The sequence below is a fragment of the Phocoena phocoena genome, chromosome 11 (genome assembly GCF_963924675.1).
Source record: "Phocoena phocoena chromosome 11, mPhoPho1.1, whole genome shotgun sequence".
NCBI lineage: Eukaryota > Metazoa > Chordata > Mammalia > Artiodactyla > Phocoenidae > Phocoena > Phocoena phocoena.
Genome location: NC_089229.1, coordinates 62,943,905 through 62,966,337, shown reverse-complemented (window position 1 = coordinate 62,966,337; position 22,433 = coordinate 62,943,905). Strand labels below are relative to the sequence as shown.

General features: G+C 41.2%; 1 protein-coding gene across 1 annotated transcript in view; it reads right to left on the bottom strand.

Moving 5' to 3' along the window:
• Positions 1–22,433, bottom strand: part of CERS5 (ceramide synthase 5) — a 34,975-nt gene extending 12,542 nt beyond the window's left edge. The window contains exon 1 of the mRNA XM_065887310.1: positions 22,202–22,433. Within this exon, the coding sequence (XP_065743382.1) occupies positions 22,202–22,398 (197 nt within the window). The 5' untranslated portion in view covers positions 22,399–22,433. The remainder of the gene's footprint in view (positions 1–22,201) is intronic.

Here is a 22,433-nt window from a genome sequence, read left to right as displayed (position 1 = left end):
ATCTCTAAGGGAGGGACTGAAAACAAGAAACTTTGTTTATTGTCTTCCTCTATGAAAACTTCTTTTACCTTTATCACCAAAGTTCCTGAGCCATGGGGAAACATTGATTCAGATAAAGTAAGCCACATCCGCAACCCATTCTTTTCTCTCTTTTGCACCGGTGGTATAAAAGTTTTATTCAAATGCCAGTGCTAACAGATACTTTACACTTCCTGGTATATAATTCTGTGTACAAATATTTTAAAGCCCCACTCATGTTTAAACTCCTTGTGAACACAGAGAATACTGTTTTTGTGTTTATCAAGGTTCTGTACTCAGTAGTTGCTCAGCAATTGACAAGGAACAGGTCTAGTGAATTCCACCCTTGTTCTGTTGGAGCTCAGTTTGGACCCAGCATTGATCAGCATCCAGAAGAATAATTAAGGCAGCCATTCTTGGGACTTCCCTGGTAGTCCAGTGGTTAGGACGCCGTGCTTCCACTGCAGCGGGCGCAGGTTCGACCCCTGGTCCGGGAACTACGGTCCCACATGCCGTGCACAGCCAGAAAAAAAAGAAAAAAAAAAGGTAGCCATTCTTTGCTGTTGAGTTGGTGCCTGTATCAGAGATAAAAGCACTGAATCCTCTCTCCCTGTCTCCTCCCACCTACATTAATTGAGTGAAGAGGTAGATCCAAGAACAAAAAACTGCCTTTCCAATTCCTACTCTTACTCCCTGATCCAGGCCTCTTCCTCAATGCAGTCAGGTGATTAAAGGCCCTGGGGTTATACAGATTTTACCAGATAAGAGACTTCCTGAAAGCTACTCACCTACAGAATGAGGATAATAGTATCTGCTTCACAGGTTTATTTTAAAGATGAGATGACATAATGCATGCCTAACCCAGTACCTGACACTTTGTAAACATGCATTAAAAGGCAGCTATTATTATTTTCACTAGGAACAGATAGTTCAGTGTGGGTACTCCCTGACGGTACCTCCAGCAAAGTGAGAAGAGCAAGAAGCCCTCTTTCACACAACAGGGACGGGTTTGTACCCTGATCACTTGGGTGAAGCCAAGATTGCTTTATTATCTAGACCTTGAAGCAGACTTAATATCCTAGAGTTGTCATAAGCTCACATCCTGCCCTCATTAGTTCAGAGTTCAATGAAAGACATAAAGCTACTGGCATCAAGTCAGTGACAGCTGTAAGACTCTAAGAAAATCTGTTTATTTGACAAATATTTATTGGGCACTGATTTTGTGCTACAGCATGAAGCACAAAACCAAATATAAGGACTTACGATTGGAAAAGAATTTTTTTTAAGTATTTATTTATTTAATCATTTATTTGGCTGCACCAGGTCTTAGCTGCAGCATGAAGGATCTTCATTGTGGCATGTTTAGTTGCAGCACATGGGCTTCTTATTTGCGGCATGCGAACTCGTAGTTGCCGCATTCCTGTGGGATCTAGTTCACTGACCGGGATCGAACCCAGGCCCCCTGCATTGGGAGTGCAGATTCCTACCCACTTGACCACCAGGGAAGTTTAAAGAATTTTTTCTGTGATAAAAAAATTCATATCAGGGGACTTCCCTGGCAGCCCAGTGGTTAAGACTCCATGCTTCCACTGCAGGGGGCGCAGGTTGGATCCCTGGTTGGGGAACTAAGATCCCACATGCCATGCGGCACAACCAAAAAAAAAAAAATTCAAATCAGAACTTTGAGAAAGTTCACACCTAGTCATATGTTCATTCTACATCATTCACCTGACATTTAGTATAACTTATAAAATAGGTTGGCCAAACTCCAAAGAGCCTAGCATTAGCATTCATCCTTTCTGTTAAATCAGCTCTCCTCAAAGCATGCCTGGAGACCTCTGAGACCCTTTTCAGGAGCTCTGCAAGGTCAAAATTATTCTTATAATTCTATAGTTTCATAATAATTCTTTTCTCTCTCATTCTCTCATGAGTGTACAGTGGAATTTTCCACAGCTTACATGACATATAGCAACAGATCGAATGCAGAACTGATATGACACTACAGCTACCAGATATTAAAGAGGCTCACAAAAATGTAAAATAATGCTATCCTCACATCTTTTTTTGTTTTGGAAAAGTAATTTTTCATAAAACGTTAGTTATATTACCAATACAATCAATGTATTGTTATTTATAAGTGAATTAATAAATACAATTAAAAAATTTTTCTATGTTAATTTCTAAAACAGTACATATTGGTAGATATTATCCATATAAGCAAAGACTCTCTGGGGTCCTCGATAACTTTTAATAGTGTAAAATTTCCTGACATCATAGTTTGAAAACTGCTGTGCTGGACGACATTGTCAAATTTATCTTGTGATTTTCTGTCCTCTCCAGTATCAATGTTACCCAAGTTTTAAAATAATTTGTAAGACCAGACTACCCTTTGCCTGCATACCTGAATAAGTAGGCATCTAGTGGTCTGTAACAGTAAACTACTCCTTTCCACTTGCCACCCCAGGAACGTAAGTCTAGTGACCCAACCTGATTGTACTGTATCTGTCCTACTCTAGAGAGACCATTTCATTCTGCCCCTTTCCTGTCCTCCAGATACATGGCAGCAGCTGACCTAAGCCTGGGTTAATTAAGATGAAATTACTCACTGCTTTGCTTTTTCATACCAGAGACAAGAGCTATATCAACAATTCTATCTTTGTGACCCACTGTAACATCATTGATGGATGTGAATTATACACAAATATATTCAAAAGTCTAGACCGAGCTTCTCAACTAGTGTGTCATGGAAAGTAACACAGATGGGCTATATTTATGTTGAGATACTGCTCTTAGCTCTCAGGGTGGTCCACGGGGTGGGTGGTAGCCAGACACTCTTGTCTGTAGCCTTTGGCCTCATATACCCCACCGTGCATACACATATTATTTTCTATGTGTGCAGCAACATGATTGGGTTGGGAAGCACTGGCTTAGATCAATTTCTGGAAAAACATAAAAATGTCAAAATTGATATATAAAAAAGAAAAATAACCATCAAAGAAACTGAAATAGAAAACAAGATGAAGAAGGGGAAAATACAATAAAAAGAGAAAGGTCTTATCCAGACTGATGAAGATGGTATATCATTAGGTGAAGAGTATTGAGTAACTAAATATTTTGAACCTGAATACTCCCTCCACCACCCTCCACATAGAGAGAGACACACACACACACACACACACACACAAACATGGAGAGAAGATAGCTGAGATATTTAGAAGCAAATGCAGAATCCCATAGAAAACATTCAGAAAGTCCATTCCCTTTACAATTGAATTTTTTTTTTTGGCCACGCCACTCGGCTTGCAGGATCTTAGTTCCCCAACCAGGGACTGAATCCGATCCCTCGTCACTGAAAGCGCAGAGTCGTAACCACTGGACTGCCAGGGAATTCCCTACAACTTAATTCTTAATAAACCAATCACATTAAAAAATGTAAGTGGGTTTCCCTGGTGGCGCAGTGGTTGAGAGTCCGCCTGCCGATGCAGGGGACATGGGTTCGTGCCCCGGTCTGGGAAGATCCCACATGCCGCGGAGCGGCTGGGCCCGTGAGCCATGGCCAGTGAGCCTGCGCGTCCTCCGCAACCGGAGTGGCCGCAACAGTGAGAGGCCCGAGTACCGCAAACAAACAAACAAACAAAAAATGTAAGTAAATTCTAAGAGTTGAAAGAGAAGGAGAAAGTAAAAAGGACACTCGGGGGCGGAGTCAAGATGGCAAACCAGGAGGATGCGGAATTCCCGTCTCTTCACAACTAGGGCACCTACTAGGCACCAGAGGGGGGCCACAGGCACCTAAAGGGCCGGGAGGAACCCCCAGTGACCCGGTAGTGTGTGGGGGGAGTGAAGGGGGAGGAGAAGTAGAGGCCGGACGGGACTGGCACCCCTGAAGGGTGGCTGGGGGAGGGGAAAACGGGGAAATTGGGGGACCATTGGGAGGGCAGAGGATCAAAAGGGAGTGTGGCTAGGTTTCCCCTGCCCACCTCCTGAGATCCCGGGCCCGATCCTCTGCCCACCTAGGCTCCCTCCAGCCCAGCGGGTCCTGAGGGAGTGAGAGGGAGGGAAGGGGGAGCAAAAGTAAAGTCCAGACCTCCAGGACCAGCACCCCAAGGGGTGGCTGGGGGAGGGGAGGAGTTCCTACACCCAGCGGGACCCACCCACGGTTAGGGGTCCAGTGGCGAGGGGGGAGACCCTGGGGGAGACGGTGGGGGAGGGGCACGAAGGAACGGAGCCATTGCTCACCCTGTCCACTTAGGCACCAGGAAGTCTGCTGGGCTCCTGGGCCTAATCCTCTGCCCTCGGAGCCTCCCTCCTGCTGTGCAGAGCCCAAGCCCCGCCCCTACACCCCCACCCAAGGCCCTGACTCTACACTTGGAGACCCCCTCCAACGAGCTGGGCCTAAACCCCACCCACACACCCTCACTCAGCGCCCTACCTTCCAAACTACGGAACTCCTCACTTCTGAGGCCCTACTTTGGACATGCTGCCTCTCCTCTTCCCCACAGGTCCTAAGCAGAGGCCACGCCCCATGCTTAAACATCACCCACCTAGGCCCCACCCCATGCTCAAACATCACCCCCCACCCGCCTAGGCCCCACCCCACCATAAACACCGCCCCTGCCTAAGTGCCACCCCAGCCTAAACTCCGCCCCCATGGCCAAGGCTTTTTTTCTCTTTTAGATTGGGGCTCTGGTTTACATTGTTGATTCACTGCTGTTGATTCTTTCATATTTTTATTTTTCCTAATAAATCTTTTATTTTTCTAAGTTTATTTTATTCTTTATACTTTGTTATTGTTCTCTCCTTTTGGCTTGTCCCCCCACCCGCCTTTTTTTTTTTCTTTTTTCTGTTGTGGTTTTATTTTACCTTGTTGCAGTTGTTTCAATTATAGTTTTATTTTTCCTAATATAATTTTTATCTTTCTAATTCTATTTTGTTTTTTCTCTTTCATATTGTGCTGCTCCTTTTTTCCTTTCTTTCCTTCTTTCTTCCTTTTTTTTTTTTTTAACCGTGCCACAAAGCTTGCGGGATCTTGGTTCCCAGGCCGGAGGTCAGGCCCGAGCTCCTGTGGTGGAAGCTCCAAGTCCAAACTGCTGGACTAACAGAGAACCTCAGACCCCAGGGAATATCAGATGGAGTGAGGCCTCCCAGAGGTCCTCAACTCAGCACCAAGACCCATCTCTATCCAACTGCCTGCAAATTCCAGTACTGGACGTCTCAGGCCAAACAACCAGTAAGACAGAAATACAGCACCACCATCAAAAAAAAAAAGAAACGACAAAAAAAATGTTACAGACGAAGGAGCAAGGTAAAAACCTACAAGACCAAATAAATGAAGATGAAATGGGCAACCTACCTGAAAAAGAATTCAGAGTAATGATAGTAAAGATGATCCAAAATCTGGGAAACAGAATGGAGAAAATATAAGAAACATTCAACAAGGATCTAGAAGAATTAAAGAGCTAACAAACAACGGTGAACAACACAATAAATGAAATTAAAAATACTCTAGAAGGAATCAATAACCGAATAACTGAGGCAGAAGAACGGATAAGTGAGCTGGAAGATAAAATGGTGGAAATAACTGCCAGGGAGCAGAATAAAGAAAAAAGAATGAAAAGAATTGAGGACGGTCTCAGAGACCTCTGGGATAACACTACACACAACAACATTCGAATTATAGGGGTCCCAGAAGAAGAAGAGAAAAAGAAAGGATCAGAGAAAATATTTTAAGAGATTATAGTCAAAAACTTCCCTAACATGGAAAGGAAATAGTCAACCAAGTCCAGGAAGCACAGAGAATACCATACAGGTTAAATCCAAAGAGAAACATGCAGAGAAACATATTAATCAAACGATCAAAAATTAAATACAAAGAAAAAATATTAAAAGCAGCAAGGGAAAAGCAACAAATAACATACAAGGGAATCCCCATAAGGTTAACAGCTGGTCTTTCAGCAGAAACTCTGCAAGCCAGAATGGAGTGGCAGGACATATTTAAAGTGATGAAAGGGAAAAACCTACAACCAGGATTACTCTACCCAGCAAGGATCCCATTCAGATTCGATGGAGAAATTTAAACCTTTACAGATAAGCAAAAGTTAAGAGAATTCAGCACCACCAAAGCAGCTTTACAACAAATGCTAAAGAAACTTCTCTAGGCAGTAAACACAAGAGGAGGAAAAGACCTACAAAAACAAACCCAAAACAATTAAGAAAATGTAATAGGAACATACATATCAATAATTACCTTAAATGTAAATGGATTAAATGCTCCAACCAAGACACAGACTGACTTAATGGATACAAAAACAAGACCCATATATATGGTGTCTACAAGAGACCCACTTCAGACCTAGGGACACATACAGACTGAAAGTGAGGGGATGGAAAAAGATATTCCATGCACATGGAAATCAAAAGAAAGCTGGAGTAGCAATTCTCATATCACACAAAATAGACTTTAAAATAAAGAATGTTACAAGAGACAAGGAAGGACACTACATAATGATCAAGGGATCAATCCAAGAAGAAGATATAACAATTGTAAATATTTATGCACCCAACCTAGGAGCACCTCAATGCATAAGGCAAATGCAAACAGCCATAAAAGGGGAAATCGACAGTAACACAACCATAGTAGGGGACTTTAACACCCCACTTTCACCAATGGACAGATCATCCAAAATGAAAATAAATAAGGAAGCACAAGCTTTAAATGACACATTAAGTAAGATGGACTTAATTGATATTTATAGGACATTCCATCCAAAAACAACAGAATACACTTTCTTCTCAAGTGCTGATGGAACACCGTCCAGGATAGACTACACCCTGGGTCACAAATCAAGCCTTGGTAAACTCAAGAAAATTGAAATCGTATCAAGTATCTTTTCCGACCACAGTGCTATGAGACTATATAACAATTACAGGAAAAAAACTGTAAAAAATACAAACACACGAAGGCTAAACAATACGCTACGAAATAACCAAAAGGTCACTGAAGAAATCAAAGAGGAAATCTAAAAATACCGAGACACAAATGACAATGAAAGCACAACAATCCAAAACCTATGGGATGCAGCAAAAGCAGTTCTAAGAGGGAAGTTTATAGCAATACAATCCTACCTCAAGAAACAAGAAAAACCTCAAATAAACAACCTAACCTCACACCTAAATCAATTAGAGAAAGAACTAAAAAACACAAAGTAACAGAAGGAAAGAAATCATAAAGATCAGATCAGAAATAAATGAAAAAGAAATGAAGGAAACAATAGCAAAGATCAGTAAAACTAAAAGCTGGTTCTTTGAGAAGATAAACAAAATTGATAAACCATTAGCCAGACTCATCAAGTAAAAAAGGGAGAACACTCGAATCAACAGAATTAGAAATGAAAAAGAAGTAACAACTGACAGCGCAGAAATACAAAGGATCAGGAGAGATTACTACAAGCAAATATATGCCAATAAAATGGACAACCTGGAAGAAATGGACAAATTCTTAGAAAAGCACAGCCTTCCAAGACTGAACCAGGAAGAAATAGAAAATATAAACAGACCAATCACAAGCACTGAAATTGAGACTGTGATTAAAAATCTTCCAACAAGTGAAAGCCCAGGACCAGATGGATTCACAGGTAAATTCTATCAAACATTTAGAGAAGAGCTAACACCTATCCTTCTCAAACTCTTCCAAAATAGAGCAGAGGGAGGAACGCTCCCTAACTCATTCTATGAGGCCACCATCACCCTGACACCAAAACCAGACAAAGATGTCACAAAAAAAGAATACTACAGGCCAATATCACTGATGAACATAGATGCAAAAATCCTCAACAAAATACTAGCAAACAGAATCCAACAGCACATTAAAAGGATCATACACCATGATCAAGTGGGCTTTATCCCAGGAATGCCAAGGATTCTTCAATATATGCAAATCAATCAATGTGATACACCATATTAACAAATTGAAGGATAAAAACCATATGATCATCTCAATAGATGCAGAGAAAGCTTTTGACAAAATTCAACACCCACTTATGATAAAAACTCTCCAGAAAGTGGGCATAGAGGGAACCTACCTCAACATAATGAAGGCCATATATTGACAAACCCACAGCCAACACTGCTCTCAATGGTGAAAAACTGAAACCATTTCCTCTAAGATCAGGAACAAGACAAGGTTGCCCACTCTCACCACTATTATTCAACATAGTTTTGGAAGTTTTAGCCACAGCAATCAGAGAAGAAAAGGAAATAAAAGGAATCCAAATTGGAAAAGAAGTAAAACTGTCACTGTTTGCAGATGACATGATACTCTACATAGAGAATCCTAAAGATGCTACCAGAAAACTACTAGAGCTAATCAATGAATTTGGTAGAGTAGCAGGATATAAAATTAATGCACAGAAATCTCTGGCATTCCTATACACTAATGATGAAAAATCTGAAAGACAAATTAAAGAAACACTCCCATTTACCACTGCAACAAAAAGAATAAAATACCGAGAATAAACCTACCTAGGAGACAAAAGACCCATATGCAGAAAACTATAAGACACTGATGAAAGAAATTAAAGATGATACAAACAGGTGGAGAGATATACCATGTTCTTGGATTGGAAGAATCAACATTGTGAAAATGCCTATGCTACCCAAAGCAATCTACAGATTCAGTGCAATCCCTATCAAAATACCAATGGCATTTTTCAGAGAACTAGAACAAAAAAATTCACAATTTGTATGGAAACACAAAAGACTCCAAATAGCCAAAGCAATCTTGAGGAAGGAAAACAGAGCTGGAGGAATCAGGCTCCCTGACTTCAGACTACACTACAAAGCTACAGTAATCAAGACAGTATGGTACTGGCACAAAAACAGAAATATGAATCAACTGAACAGGATAGAAAGCCCAGAGATGAACCCATGCACATATGGTCACCTTATCTTTGATAAAGGAGGCAAGAGAATACAATGGAGAAAAGCCAGCCTCTTCAATAAGTGGTTCTGGGAAAACTAGACAGCTACATGTAAAAGAACGAAATTAGAACACTCCCTAACACCGTATACAAAAATAAACTCAAAATGGATTAATGACCTAAATGTAAGGTCAGATACTATCAAACTCTTAGAGGAAAACATAGGCAGAACACTCTATGACATAAATCACAGCAAGGTCCTTTCTGACCCACCTCCTAGAGTAATGGAAATAAAAACAAAAATAAACAAATGGGACCTAATGAAACTTAAAAGCTTTTGCACAGCAAAGAAAACCATAAAAAAGACGAAAAGACAACTCTCAGGATGGGAGAAAATATTTGCAAATGAAGCAACTGACAAAGGATTAATTTCCAAAATATACAAGCAGCTCATGCAGCTCAATATCAAAAAAACAAACAACCCAATCCAAAAACGGGCAGAAGACCTAAATAGATATTTCTCTAAAGAACAAACAACCCAATCCAAAAATGGACAGAAGACCTAAGTAGACATTTCTCCAAAGAAGATATACAGATTGGCAACAAGCACATGAAAAGATGCTCAACATCACTAATCATTAGAGAAATGCAAACCAAAACTACAGTGAGGGGGGCTTCCCTTGTGGTGCAGTGGTTGAGAGTCCGCTTGCCGATTCAAGGGACATGGGATTGTGCCCCGGTCCGGGAAGATCCCACATGCCGCAGAGCGGCTGGGCCCGTGAGCCATGGCCGCTGAGCCTGCGCGTCCAGAGCCTGTGCTCTGCAACGAGAGAGGCCACAACAGTGAGAGGCCCGCGTACCGCAAAAAAAAAAAAAAAAAAACTACAGTGAGGTATCACCTCACACCAGTCAGAATGGCCATCATCAAAAAATCTACAAACAGGGCTTCCCTGGCGCCACAGTGGTTGGGAGTCCGCCTGCCGATGCAGGGGACATGGGTTCGTGCCCCAGTCCGGGAGGATCCCACATGCCACGGAGCGGCTAGGCCCGTGAGCCATGGCCGCTGAGCCTGCGCGTCCAGAGCCTGTGCTCTGCAACGGCAGAGGCCACAGCAGTGAGAGGACCGCATACCGCAAAAAAAAAAAAAAAAAAAAAAAAAAGTCTACAAACAATAAGTGCTGGAGAGGGTGCGGAGAAAAGGGAACCCTCTTGCACTGTTGGTGGGAATGTAAATTGATACAGCCACTATGTGGCCACTATGGAGAACAGTGTGGAGGTTCCTTAAACTACTAAAAGTAGAACTACCATATGACCCAGCAATGGGTCATACACCCTGAGAAAACCATAATTCAAAAAGAGTCATGTACCACAATGTTCACTGCTATTTACAATAGCCAGGACATGGAAGCAACCTAAGTGTCCATCGACAGATGAATGGACAAAGAAGATGGGGCATATATATACAATGGAATATTACTCAGCCATAAAAAGAGACGAAACTGAGTTATTTGTAGTGAGGTGGATGGACCTAGAGTCTGTCATACAGAATGAAGTAAGTCAGAAAGAGAAAAACAAATACCGTATGCTAACATATATATATGGAATGTAAAATAATAATAATAATAATGGTTCTGATGAACCTATGGGCAGGACAGGAATAAAGACATGGACATAGGGAATGGACTTGAGGACACGGGCAAGGGGACGCTTGAGTTGGGACGAAGTGAGAGAGTAGCACTGACATATATACACTACCAAATGTAAAACAGATAGCTAGTGGGAAGTAGCTGCATAGTACAGGGAGATCAGCTCGGTGCTTTGCGACCACCTAGAGTGGTGGGATAAGGAGGGTGGGAAGGAGACGCAAGAGGGAGGGGATATAGGGATATACGTATGTATATAGCTGATTCACTTTGTTATACGGCAGAAACTAACACAACACTGTAAAGCTGTTATACTCCAATAAAGACGTTAAAAAATAAATACGTTTTTAAAAGTTAAAAAAAAAAAAGGACACTCAGGCAGAGGGAACAGCATGTACTAAATCAAAGAGATAAGAAAGCGCTTAGAGAAGTATGCAATGTACAAATCGGGAATGGAGGTGGTGATAATGACAGGGGGAAAAACTATACAAGTAGTCAGGGGCCAGGTCACAGGTACCTTGCATGTTATGCTAAGCTTGAACTTTATCCTGTAGTTAATGGAGAGTCACTGAAAGGCTTTAGGCTATTGTAAAAAAAATCCATGCTATAAGTAATAAAGCACTGAACTAAGGCTATAGAAATGGAAAGGCAAGGTTAGATTCAATTGATGGTGAGAAACCGATAGAACTTGGTGACTGGATAGATGTAGGAGGCAAAAAAAAAAAAGGAAAAATCAAGGGTGCCTTCTATGTTTCCGGATTGGGAAACTAAGTTGATTATGGAGCCTCAACCAAGTAGAGAATAAGATAAGAAAAGCAAATTTGGGAGTGAAAGATGAGTTGTGTGTATGCTGAATTTGAAGTATCCATGTAACATTGAAATGCAACAGTCTAGTAGGCAAATAAGCTTGGAAAAAGGGCTTAAGATACATACACACAGGCACAGACACAAAGATATGAGAAAGAAAAAAGAGGAAAAAAGAGAGTGAGAGGATGAGAATATAGGTGGTAGCTAAAATTGTGAGGGTGGATGTGACTACATAAGAAAGGAATCTAAACTAAAAAGAGAACCAAGGTCAGAATACTGGGAAACACCAACATAAAAGGTGAATTTAGGGGACAGGAATGTCAGAGGTGGAGTTGTATCAAATGAGGTAGAGATTAGGTAAGACAGGGATTTCAGTATCCAATGGATTTGGCAATTTGAAGACCGGTGGTAACCTTCACCAAAGAAATTCCAATAAAATGGAGACTCTAAAAGATAGTAATGAGTTATAGCAGCGAAAGATATAAAGAGGAGGAAGAAAGAAGTGGAAATAGCTAAGACTCTCAAGAATCTCCGCTGAGAAGGGAATGCCTTCACTTCCTGCATCAGAACCACTTTATCTAAAACTAATATCCCTGTGCTTTATATCCATTCTCTTCCTGATTAGAAATTTCATTCTATTTATTCCTATTTTTTTCTATTACCTTTGGCTTCATTCTCTACTTGTTTCTTCTCATCAGACGTTGAACATGCTCAAGTTTTCCCACCTTAAAACAGCGCTTCCTGTCCCTCACACCCTCTGGCTCTCACCCACCTCACAACTAAAGTTCTTGAAAAAGTTCTCTTCTCATGACTTCTCTTCTAACTCCCACTCATTCCTCAACCTTCCTCTCTCTCTCATCTGGCTTCTGTCCCTATACTTCACTGAAGCTGCTCTTTGCCAAAGTCGTCAATGATCTTCTTGTGAAATCAAATGGATGCTCTTCAGGCCTGCATCTTACCTGACCACTTAGTGCCATTTGACATTATTGAGCATGTTCTCCCCCTTGAAATGCTCTTTCCTGTTAGCTTCCTTTCTGTCACACTCTTCCTAGTTTTCTCCCTCTATCTTTCTGGCAGTAGAACTAGACTTCGTGGTGTGCACTGCTAGTTGGGTCACCTTGGACAAGTTACTTAACTTTCTCCTTGCTTCAGTTTTCTCATCTGTAAAATGAGGATAACCACAGTATCTACTTACTTCATAAAGTTACTGTGAAGATTCAATGTTTATTACTTAGAACAGTGCCTGGGATAAAGTATGTACTTATTAAATGCTAACTACTGATATTATCAAATACTCTATGGCTGTCATACCTCTTATCTTCTTTTGGGTTTCTTTTTCCTCTGCCTTTCCCTAAAACACAGTGTTTCCTCACGGTTCTATGCAGATTCTTACCTTACTCTACACTCTCAACCCTGGGTGATCTCATTCAATAACGGCAGAGGGTCTGTATGGTCCACAGACCCCACAGCATCCCTGAGATACTCTCTGGGGGCTCATAAAGCCAAAACTATTTTCGTAATGATATTAAGACATTTGCCTTTGTTATGGTGTTGATATTTACAATGATGATGCAAAAAAAGCAATGGTGGGTAAACTTATGGAAGCTGAGCACAAATCAGGGCAGCGGCACCAAACTGCAGTAGTAGTTATTGTATTCTTTCTTGCTATAGCCTCTTACTTAACAACAACAACAAAGCCAGTTTCACTAAAGAATGTCCTTGATGAAGCAATACAAATGATTAATTTTATTAAATGCCAACCCTTGAGTACATTTTTAAAAAGTATTCTGTGATAAAATGGGCAGTACACAGAAAGCACTTTTATTGCATACCAAAGGATACGGTGGTCTCAAAGAAATGCACTTGTTTGACTGATTGAGTTGTATGCTGAACTAAAATCACGTCTTACAAAGAACACCATTTTTACCCAAAAGAATGACTGACAGACAAACTACGGTTATTCAGGAACTGGGTATTTCAGAGACATTTTCTTAAAAATGAATGAAATAAGCCTGTCACTTCAAAAAACAAACAATCTTGCCATTGATAAAATTCAAGTTTTCAAGTGAAAATTAGAAGTTTAGAGACCATATATCTGCCTTTAAGCTTGACAACGTCCCAATACTTCAAGGTTTTTCTGATGAGATTGTTACAGTGAGATTACTATGATGTTTTAATACTGTATAATGAAATGTATTGACATTTAGGATATCTGTATAACTTAGTGAACCAGTATTTTTCAAGTGACCAATACATGATGTCCGTTCAAAGTGTAAGACACCAGTGGATTTTAACATGAATGGAAAGCTCATTGATATGGTTTCAGATTCTAACCAACCTTTAAGAAACTACTCATTGTGTTTTGGTGTAGTATCAAAGATAAAATACTTCCTCCTTCCAATAACATATCTGTGTAAAGCCAGCTTTTATTTATATACTTCAACCAAAACAACATATCAGAAGGGATTGAATGTAGAAGCCTGCGAGGAGAATCCAGCTATCTTCTACTAAGACATTAAAGAGATATGCAAAAATATAAAATCAATGTTTTTCTCTAAATATTTTTTTGTTTAGAAAATTATCTTTCAAAAATATGTTATTTATGTTAACATGTAATAGGCTTTTTTTTTTTTTAATTTATTTTTGGCTACTTGGGTCTTTGTTGCTGCGCACGGGCTTTCTCCAGTTGCAGTGCGTGGCGGCTACTCTTCCTTGCGGTGCGCGGGCTTCTCATTGCGGTGGCTTTTCTTGTTGCGGAGCACCGGCTCTAGGCACGTGGGCTTCAGTAGTTGTGGCGCACGGGCTTAGTTGCTCCGCAGCATGTGGGATCTTCCTGGACCAGGGATCAAACCCGTGTCTCCTGCATTGGCAGGCAGATTCTTAACCACTGCGCCACCAAGGAAGTCCTATTTTTGTTATTTTTAATGAAATAATAAATATATTTCTTAAATGTCTCGATTTCAATTTCAAATATGAAAAAATTGAGAGGTACATGTAACCTACATCTACAAAAACTCCTTGGGATCCTCAATAATTTTTAAGAGTAAAAAAAAGAAAAATGCTGAGAACAAAAGATTTAAGAATTACTAAGTTATACTATTTATTCATTTACGTGCTGTTGATTCCCAACCATATATTATTTTGTATATTCCCTATACATATGCATGCACATCAGTGTATTTTTTCTGAGCAAATTCTTAAGAGGACAGGATTTGCTATGTACAAGCAAATGTGTTATACACATTTGTTGTACACATATGTGCTTGTTGTGTACGAGGTACTACACTTCTCAAGGACACTCATACCACCAAATCCAACATTTCTTGCATGGTCAGTGTGCAAGTAATCTTTGCAGGTTTTTTTAAGGACTTTTTTTTTTTAATTGGCCAATTTGCTCTTAAAGCAGAAACAAACTAAAAAGAAGAGAACCTTTATGCTATCCTAAGCCATGACAAGGCATACACTGTGGATTTATACCAGACTATCCTTCACTCCTTCTCCCATTTCCATCAAAGTTATCTTCACTTAGACCTATAAGAGGGCCTTAAAGAATTAAGATGACTAAGAACTGTGCAATCTGATGAACCTACTTGGTACTGTGATGAGAAAGAAGGATCAGCATTCTGCTTACACCTTACCTTATTATGAGAGAAGTAAGTCGTGAGATAATAAGAATTACTTAGAGTATATAAGTATATTAAAATGCTTCACAGACACAAACTAATTTAAGACTAAGTTGTAGTTTTATTATACAGTAGCTAATGAATATTTTACTTGCTATAGAGCAGCAAGTAGCAGCAGTTCTCCAAGTATGGCTGGAGAACAGCTGGAGGTCCCTAAGATTCTCGTTGTTAAAGAACTCCTCTAACTACCCACACACATTTCTTTCATTAAACATATTTATTTTTTAAATGGGTGAGTAATTATACTACTTAATGCATTTGCTTAAAGTAGGAACACAAATGCATGCATGTTGAATAAGAGGTGGATTAGAGAAAAAGGTTAACAAAAAGCTCTTTCTTAAGTTTTTACCATCCTTCATAATTCAAGAAACAAGTGTTTGTTAGTGGGACATTAAGTCTGTATTTCAGTTAATAACTGTTAAAAAGAACGGAATCCACCTCTTCCAAATTCCCATGACTTAACCTTGTGCATACATTCATTACACTCTATTTTAACCACTGGTTTTCTTGCTCTCTTCCTGAAGGTAGACACCATGACTTACTTTCTTACCCTCGGCACTTAGTTTGATATCTGGCATATACTAAGCTCCCAATAAATAATTGTTGAAAAATGAACAGATGAACAAATGGGTAAAAACTTAATTCTCAACTAAAAGGTAAAGCGTTTCAAGGAAATGTGGCCACCTGTCCTCCTGGGTCATCAGATAACCTACCAGCTACATGTAGGAGGTCAATGATTTCCGGAGAATCAGTAGAAATTCAAGTTAACTAACTTCAGTCTATAACTGGAGATTTCCCCAAGAAGTATTAAAACACAACCACAACAATCTGATTTAGTTTGAGACCCTTTGTGCCTATAATTGAGACTTCTTACAAATGCTGACACTACCCCAGAACTAAGGACTACAAGATATATACCCTTTTTAAGAAACTCCATAGTTTTGAGAAGAATACAATAGTTTGATTATTCTCATTGCCTTATCAGGGCTGTGTAGCACCTCATGTACAATGAACTACTTGACAAACTTATTTGTTTACACATCATTAACTACTTGACTGAGGAAATATATGCAGAAGAAAAAAACTCCAGAGCAATACTTGGCTAGAGGGCACTGTTAATCGACAGTTACTCAAAACAGACTATAACTAGTCATTTAAATCATTCAGAAAATGATTTACATTTTAAAAATCCCATTATTACTATAATTTTTTAGAAAGCCCCACTGTTTAAAACCTGGTCCAATATATTCAGGACTAATGCTTAAAAACAAGATCAGGGACTTCCCTGGTGGTCCAGTGGTAAAGAATCCGCCTTCCAATGCAGGGAACGCGGGTTTGATCCTGGTCGGGGAACTAAGATCCCACATGCTACGGGGCAACTAAGCCAGCGCGCCACAACTACTGAGCCTGCGTGCTTCAACTAGAGAGCTGGCATGCCACAAACTACAGAGCCCATGTGCTCTGGAGCCCACGCACCACAACGAGAGAGAGAAAACCCACACACTACAACTAGAGAGAAGCCCGTGCACCGCAATGAAAGATCCCGCAGGCCGCAACTAAGACTGATGCAGCCAAAAATAAATAAATAAATAAATATTTTAAAAACACATAAATAAAAAATAAATCAAATGTGAATCTACGGGCTTCCCTGGTGGCGCAGTGGTTGAGAGTCTGCCTGCTAATGCAGGGGACACGGGTTCGAGCCCTGGTCTGGGAGGATCCCACATGCCACGGAGCAGCTAGGCCCATGAGCCACAACTACTGAGCCTGCGCATCTGGAGCCTGTGCTCCACAACAAAAGAGGCCGCAAGAGTGAGAGGCCCGCGCACCGCGATGGAGAGTGGCCCCCGCTTGCCACAACTAGAGAAAGCCCTCGCACAGAAAGGAAGACACAACACAGCAAAAATAAATAAATAGTTAAAAAAAAAATGTGAATCTACATTAAAATTCTCTTCTTGGTTATTAATACTTATTTGAATCACTATCATCAGCACTGCTCAATAGAAATAATGTGAGCCACATATATAATTTTAAATTTTCTGATAGGCACTTTAAAAAAAGTAAAAAAGAAACAAGTGAAATTAATTTTGATAATATACTTTGTTTAACCCGATATATCCAAAATATTATCATGTCAATATGTAATCAATGTTAAAAATTGAGATAGTTTACATTTTTTTCCCCTGCATTAAGTCTTGAAAATCGGGTGTGTATTTTACACTTAGAACACATCTCAGTGCTGACCAGTCACAGTTGAAATCCCCAAAAGCTAGTAGCTACTGTGCTAGCTAGTGGCTCCTATACTGGAAACCACAGTACTAGATAATTCAGAGAGAATTCTTCATATCTAGGAAGACTGCCTTTGCATCTAGGAAAACGAGTTTCAGATTTTTTTTTTAGTTAGAAGTGACTATGGTTAACTCCTTTTGCAGCAACACCTCAATTAACTTCCCCAAAGATAAAGTAGGAGTGGATTCAACCACAAACAGCCCAAAACTCAGTGAATTCTTTAGAAAGCAGCTTTATCTGCCTAAAACTACCTCTGGTGAAGAAGCCAAAATAGGTACATCTCCCCCTCCCCACTCTATAAGGAAGGTACAGAGTTCACTTGATGCCTCCTCTTCTCCCCATTAATTTCTTCTTTACCCAGCTAGGAGACCCTAGTTTTCTGAATCAGGAAGGGGCTAAAGCAAAAATATCTGACATTTCTTTTCTGTGACAAATATATTGTCTCCAGGGGTAAGCCAGGAACCTGACCTCAGTCACGACAGTACTCAGGGCTGTCTGCAGAGCATCAACACCCACTGCACAGAAAGGTCTAGGGAAATTTTTCCAGGAGAGAAGAGGGACACAGAAGGCTTCTGATCATCTGGAGCTTATTAAGAGGTGGGTTCTTAGATAAGGGCAGAGCCATGTGACCATCTTTTTCAATCTCACTCTGCTGGATCTGCAAACCTGACTTAATTCTGTGATTTACAATTCAATAAGGCCCAACAGAATACCTTTAGGGCTGTAGTGGAATGGGCAATCTCCCTTACAACCTAGCCAGCAGCTATGTCCATTCCTCCCAACACCTCTCTCCAGTCTGGAGGACCTACTAATACTGGGTCACAATGTTGTGACATGACATGGACCTAGAAGGAAGGCAGCAGGTCTGTCAGGAAGAGGAAAAAGGTTCTTCTTCCTCCACTTGGCAGAAGTGGGGAAGAACAGGAAATTAAAAAAAAAAAAAAAAAGGCAGCAAGCAGCAGAGTTAGCAAGGTTTACAAAAGGAAGATGAAATGAGTGGTTAAGAAATGTGCACAAAAAAGTGAGTCACTGCTCTTGTTTCTAGTTATAAGATAGGCCAGTAAGTGAGTCTGTTAGTCCCCTGTGCCAGAGAATGGTACTGAGAAAGTTCCTTAGACATGCCAGTGAGGTTGCCTTGGAAGTAACAGGAGAGAAGAGGGGACTGGAATAATGAATGAGCAGTAAGGAGAGCTCTAATCTATCTCCTGTATAATTCACAAAACAATTTTCTCCTGGCAACATAAAGCTCCTATTGCAATACCATATTCAAAATAAATGAGCCTATGTAGCTCTGATGATATCAATATTAAGTCTCAAGCTTACACTTGATCCCAAGGAATAAGTGCTCAGGGACTAGATATTAAATTTCAAACAATTTTATCTTTAAGATCCAATTTAAGTAAGACATGGCACACCTAGCTTGGACTATTCATTCCCTCAGGTCTCAATCATCAATGTGATATTAAAAGAAGTTTTAAAGAACAGGTGGAAGAGTTTCTTATTTCTCTTTTGATAGGGTATAGGGTAGCATGAGTGTGTGCATGGGGGGTGGGGAAAAAGAAAAAGAAACTGCAGAAAGGTGCACAACATGCAAATATTGTATGGTGAAATTTAACAGAAACAAGGGAATTATAGTTTTGTCTCTCTCAGTCAAGGCAAACATCTATTTCATGTTGAAGATCTAGATTCCAGTTACTCCTCTGGGCATCTGAGTAGACGAGGGTGGACCCTTCTCAAACATTCAATCAGAATTTACTGACCACATGCTACATCAAAGGTATTTTGCAAGGTGTAGGCCACCATAATGCAACCACTTAGCAGAGGCCCACAAAGGAAAAGCCTCTATTCTTGGGTAGGTAATAATCTCCTATCTGCAGTTCTTTAGCGAAATAGCTAGACACATTAATATATGGTCAGGTGGCTTTTCAAATCGTCCCTATCAGATGAGGCTACAGCTCTCCAGGGAATGTGGGAACTTAAAGAATAAAATGGGGACTTCCCTTGTGGCACAGTGGTTAAGAATCTGCCTGCCAATGCAGGGGACACGGGTTTGAGCCCCGGCCCAGGAAGCTCCCACATGCCACGGAGCAACTAAGCCCGTGTGCCGCAACTACTGAGCCTGCACTCTAGAGCCCTCGAGCCACAACTACTGAGCCCACGTGCCACAACTACCGAAGCCCGCACGCCTAGAGCCCGTGCTCCGCAACGAGAAGCCACCGCATTGAGAAGTCCGTGCACCCCAACCAAGAGTAGCCCCCGCTCGCCGCAACTAGAGGAAGCCTGCACGCAACAAGGAAGACCGAACACAGCCATAAATAAATAAAATTATAAAATAATAATAATAAAATAAACAAATGCTTGGTGTGGTTGATAAGAAAGAGAAAGTAAGGATAAACTGTAAACTCTGTATTTTTTCTTTAGGATATTCTTAAAACAACACAGAGATAATTTATCAAAGGGTATAGTGTAAGACATTAATATATGCAGAACAATTTGAAGCAAAAAATGCAAATTTCAGGTCAAACACATTATATTAAATAACCAAGAATAAGATGTACATGGATTTCTTCTCCAAATCCTAGAATAGTAGGAACGGCAGGTTAAATCTTAAAAGGGGGTTTTAAGGAATATGAAAAGTGGCCACACCATACAGTGGAAAGAGAATGGGGCTGGGGAAAACACTCTGGATCTTGGTTCTACCTCCTCCCCCAGGTGAGTGTGCAGCCTCTGAAAAGCTGCAAAATGTTTCTAAGCCTTAGTTTACTATTTATATAAATGGAGGTTGGAGTTCATGATTATTATATGAATCACTTTTTAGAAACTAAGTAGTTAGGATTTGAGAAAGGAGAAAATGTAGGAAAGAGAATAAATGAACCAATATTTCTGATATCTTTTTCTATACTCTAAAATTAGTGACTTCTATTACCTTTATGGAAGTACAGCACAGTAAAAGAACTGGTAATCCAGCTGTAATTTCTATTGCTAACTAAAGTCGTAGGTCTTAAAGAGAAACGAAGTAGCAAGACTGCTTCTAGGCTTAAACTTTCCTAAGGTCAAACATGACATGAACAAGGTACATGTCCTCACTAGCCAAGGAATATCATGCTAGAATGCTTTCACATCAGTATTCCCATCCATCCCTTCTCCCCTGACACTGGAGCACCACAGAAACATTCAGATAGAATTCCCACAGGTAAAAAGGATCCTTTCCAGTGGCTGTGCCAGGGGATATGTCCATCTTCACAGTCACCTGGAGGCACTCCTGGGAAATATGAAGATATATGCAAGCTTATATAAAATGAGTGTTTAGAAGCAACAAGCTAGTTCCTCTTACCACTAACTTGGGGAAATTTCCATATTAGTATATATTTATATGAAAAGCAGAAAATCTTTTCCTAAGACAATGAACTTTTTTTTCTCTCCTGAATTGTGTATTTTCCTTTTCAGTCATTATACTGTCTTTATCTATTTTTTTTTTGCTCTCATATACAGATGCGAAGGTGGAGAGTACCTGGACCTAGGTTACTCCTAAGAGGGACAAGCGGTTTGTGCCTCCACCCCAAGAATACTTAATACAATGACTATACTTAAACTTCTGGCACAGCACTTTGACGACAATACATAAACACTGTTAAATAATGGATGAATGGTGGGAAACATATATATTTTGAAAGATTTTTGTGTCAGAAATAGTAGGCAAATCAAAGAAGTAATCCAAAACAGATAATATTAGATTTTCAGACAGTAACAAAGTAGTCTATCTGCAATATAGTCCCATCCTCGAAAGGGCATTCCTGCTCTATAGGCCAAAGGAACAAAAGATGTCAAAGTGCCATCCTCGTTACCTGAGACCTATGCAGAAAGAAGTCACCTTTCCCGGGGTATGAGTAGACTCGATCAAAATCACTCACAGCTATAAGTCCACATTGTAAAATCACCACAGCAAGTCCTCAATGGATATCTTTATCTTAGACAGCAGACAGGAGCCGCTCACTCAATGAAAAGTGAAAACACTTTTTGTGAAGAACACGTGGTCACTTAGAAGCTAGCTCAATACAGCTGTTGTCTCAATACAGCTGTTGTCTCACATGCCTTAAGGCTCTCCATCCTTTCAACATGACCACTCCTCCTTCCATTTCAGGCCTCCAAGGCCTGTTCGGCAACTAATTTGACACCTTTCCATACTGTGGAAGCCTCAGGCTCCACCACACCCTATCCCTACCAGATTTCTACTCTCCTACGGGCTCTGACAGAATTTTATTGAAACACACACACACGCGCGCACGCGCGCGCGCGTCCATGCGGTGTGACGAACCAAGGCTTAGGGCCTAACTAATTCTGTGCCCCTCAACTATCTGGAACTAAAGTGCCCTCACAAATCTTATCTTCCCATGAACCCATTTCTTCGGCTTGGAACGTCTGGCTCTTGCGCCGACCCTTCAGTTTCCATGACCCCAACTAGTTCTGGTTCTGGCAGCCCTTTCTTGTTTCCCGCCTCGGATTCTCGGTCGCAGCTCGCAGTTTCTTGGTCTGCAGAATCCTTGGAGGTTGGGGAGAGGCCCATGAGACACCCACCCCGGGCTCTCAAATTGAATGGGTCCAGTGTCCCCTTCGACTCTCACTCTTTCAATGTCCAAGCCCCAAACTCGCTGTCTTTACCTAGGCTCCACGACCACCTAGGCCACCCTCGGAGCATCCCGCGCGCGGCCCAGGGCTCTCCCAGCCTCCTGCTTCCGGGCTTTCCCTGCAGCTCGTCTTCCGGTCCTCGACCTCCGCCTCTCCCCCCGGGCCGGTTTCACCAGCCCGCGCCCACAGCCCTTCGCGCCGCTCGCCCGCGGGCTCTCACCGCTCGAAGAGCAGCCTCACGGAGAACACGCCCGCCGCCAGCGGGAACACCGAGAGGATGTGCCGGGCCCGCGGGTAGCCGTAGCCGTCGCCTGGCCCCTCGAGGTCGGCCCAGCTCACGTTCTGGGGCAGCCAGAAGCGCTCGCTCCACAGCCAGCCCCACAGCAGGCCCAGGGCTCCCGCCACCGCTGTCGCCATCTTACGCCCACCCCGCGGCCACCGCCGCCACAGCT